This window comes from Diaphorina citri, unplaced genomic scaffold (genome assembly GCF_000475195.1).
Source record: "Diaphorina citri unplaced genomic scaffold, Diaci psyllid genome assembly version 1.1 scaffold123, whole genome shotgun sequence".
Classification (NCBI taxonomy): Eukaryota; Metazoa; Arthropoda; class Insecta; order Hemiptera; family Psyllidae; genus Diaphorina; species Diaphorina citri.
This window is the reverse complement of record NW_007377560.1, coordinates 315,803-318,591: the sequence shown is the minus strand read 5'-3', so window position 1 is coordinate 318,591 and position 2,789 is coordinate 315,803. Positions and strand designations below refer to the sequence as shown.

Below are 2,789 nucleotides of genomic sequence, written 5' to 3'. Positions count from 1 at the left end.
ATTTTATTATTTTATTACTTTCTTTAGGTATCTATTAGACTCTCCAAAGATTTAATTTCCAGTATTTTTATCTAAGTATTCATTTCCCAAATTTTATTTATTGGCCTTGAGGTTTCACCTAGCTCTTGGACTGAAAGGTCCTTATCGGGAGGAAAAATTAGTATTTATTATTATTTATCAAATCCGCCCAAAATGCTTTTTGATTATCGGGCTGAGAGGGTAAATGTTATAGCTTTTGCTTTAGTCAGTATTACTTTCTATTATTTTTTATGTATTAGACCCCCTCCCAAGATTTCATGTATTTTTGTAAATACTTCATTGATTGGTTCGTAGGTTTGTAAGTGCTTCCGTTTGGGATCAAAGCATCTGTTCCGTTTGGGGAATGAACTTGTCACATTTTATTCGTCTTCATTTTTTATGAAATGAAATAATTTTATTACAATTCGCGCTGACTCGTATTTCCTTCATTTGGAAGCTGTTTGTTTATCAATTAACATTGACAAAATGGGTAACATTGGAAGAGATACACTAGAACTAGTTATGTTATTCGCATGTGTTATATCCTTTAAAAAAATCTTTGATTATTTTTCACAGCAAAATTTGAGCAATTCTACCGAAATCTTCAGCATACAAATCAGATGAATCATTATCGGAGACAGTTAGCAGCGAAAGATTTAGAAGACTTTAGAACTGTCCATTTGAGGTTGTTAAAATATCAGAGGAAAAGATGTTCGTTTTATATTGAAGCCCTCATCCTTAATTTACTAGACCAAACAAGGACCCTGGGCACAACCTAATATTCATTTTATCATACCAAATTATACCAACTGAAATTTGGTTGGTCCTGGAACACTGCCCTGCGCTCAGCTCAACGTTTTCCGAGGCACTCCTGTGTGTGTGTTCCCAAATGATTATGCCAATACCCCTATGTTTACAGACGATCACCGGAAGTACTTTCCATCCTACCTCACTCCCTTGGTTGGTCCTGGAACACTGCCCTGCGCTCAGCTCAACGTTTTCCGAGGCACTCCTGTGTGTGTGTTCCCAAATGATTATGCCAATATCCCTATGTTTACAGACGATCACCGGAAGTACTTTCCATCCTACCTCACTCCTCCCGGCCACGAAGACCCCAACGAGGGATCTCCCGAGCATCTATCCCGCAAGACGTCCAAACACACCAAGAAACTTCTCAAGTATAAGCTCTACTTTGATGCCCTGCACAATATGAACGGAACCACAACGCCAGCAACGAACAACAACTTGAACTTCCAATGCCCGAACTGTTTCGTAAAGTCCTACAAGTATATCTCAGCACTGAGGCGACATCTGACATACGAGTGTGGGAAGGAGGAGCGGGAGTTCATTTGTATGTTGTGTCTCAAACAGTACAAACGGCGCGACCACTTGCAGTGCCATATTAAGCTGAAGCATCACTACGATATGGTTAGCCAAAACAAGGTGTGGCAGGATTTCGTTAAGCATTGAGTGAAATGTGAACCTGGTCAAGCAGAGTTGTATTCGATTATAAAAGTCAGTCAAACATGGTACAAAAAAATATCAACATAAATATAGCACAAAACATACATTTGAATCCAACGCTACCTCCAAACAATCACCTCGGTAGGGATTTGGTCTAGGCCGATCACTGAAGTTGAGCGTGATTGGTATTCGTATGGGTATGGGTGATTGATTTTCTGTACAATCTGATGTTGCTGGCCCTCCTATCAAACCTGTTGAAAATTTCAACTTATTGTCATTTATTTTTCGATATTTACAACGTCCCATATTTGTTCGCCATAAAATCACTATATTTCTTTGCTATACAATCTCCACCCACCCCCCATATTTGTTTGCCTTACAACTCACTACAACTTTCCCGGTACGTTTTTCAGACGTCAACCTGTCCGCTCTCTACTTGAAATACTTCCAAGATTTGAACCAAGCCGCCAATCTCATGCGCCTCTCGTCCATTCAGCCGCCCAGCACCGATCTTCTCAACCTGATAACGAACAAACGCACCGCAAGTAGCGATCTGCTCAACCTGATTACGAACAAACGAACCGCAAGTAGTTCGGAAGACAAACCGGCCGGGGAAGATGTGTTCGCGTGTCCGAAGTGTTCGAAAACCTACTTGCGACAGTACACACTGAATGCGCACCTGCGCTATGAGTGCGGGAAGAGGCCCAAGTTCAAGTGCCCCCACTGTAATAAGAAGTGTCATCAGAAGTGTAACCTGAAGTCACATATTGCCCTGAAGCATGATCAGGTGACGCAGATTTGAGGGCGGAATCAATAGAATCCCGTATAACAACCTGTGAACTTCATATTTCATAGCTAATCTTGATTATCTCAAGATTTCTTGAATATGAGTGTACCTAATTTGTAATTGAACTTCATATTTCATAGCTAATCTTGATTATCTCAAGATTTCTTGAATATGAGTGTACCTAATTTGTAATCTCAAGTTTATAAAAAAGTACAAAGACGGGCTGTGAGCAATCATCACCTAATATTTGGGATAACATTGGTTTTATTTTCCTCTCTTCTGAAGATCGTTTCCGTCTTTTGGTGTGATAAACCTTGGGAAATCAAAGATGGTGCTAATTTGTAATCTCAAGTTTATAAAAAGTACAAAGACGGGCTGTGAGCAATCATCACCTAATATTTGGGATAACATTAGTTTTATTTTCCTCTCTTCTGAAGATCGTTTCCGTCTTTTGGTGTGATAAACCTTGGGAAATCAATGGTGCTCCATCGGAAATTTGTAATCTCAAGTTTATAAAAAG

At 39.7% G+C, this 2,789-nt stretch overlaps 1 protein-coding gene across 1 annotated transcript; it reads left to right on the top strand.

Moving 5' to 3' along the window:
- Window positions 1–1,842: 1,842 nt before the first annotated feature.
- LOC113465547 (zinc finger protein 425-like) lies at window positions 1,843–2,378 on the top strand. The gene has a single exon (XM_026820160.1). The coding sequence runs from the start codon at window positions 1,958–1,960 to the stop codon at window positions 2,282–2,284; it is 327 nt and encodes a 108-aa protein (XP_026675961.1). The 5' UTR covers window positions 1,843–1,957; the 3' UTR covers window positions 2,285–2,378.
- Window positions 2,379–2,789: the final 411 nt, after the last annotated feature.

What these genes read in the sequence shown, in the direction of transcription:
- LOC113465547 (XM_026820160.1), top strand. Translation starts at nt 1,958, where the DNA reads ATGCGCCTCTCGTCCATTCAGCCGCCCAGCACCGATCTTCTCAACCTG.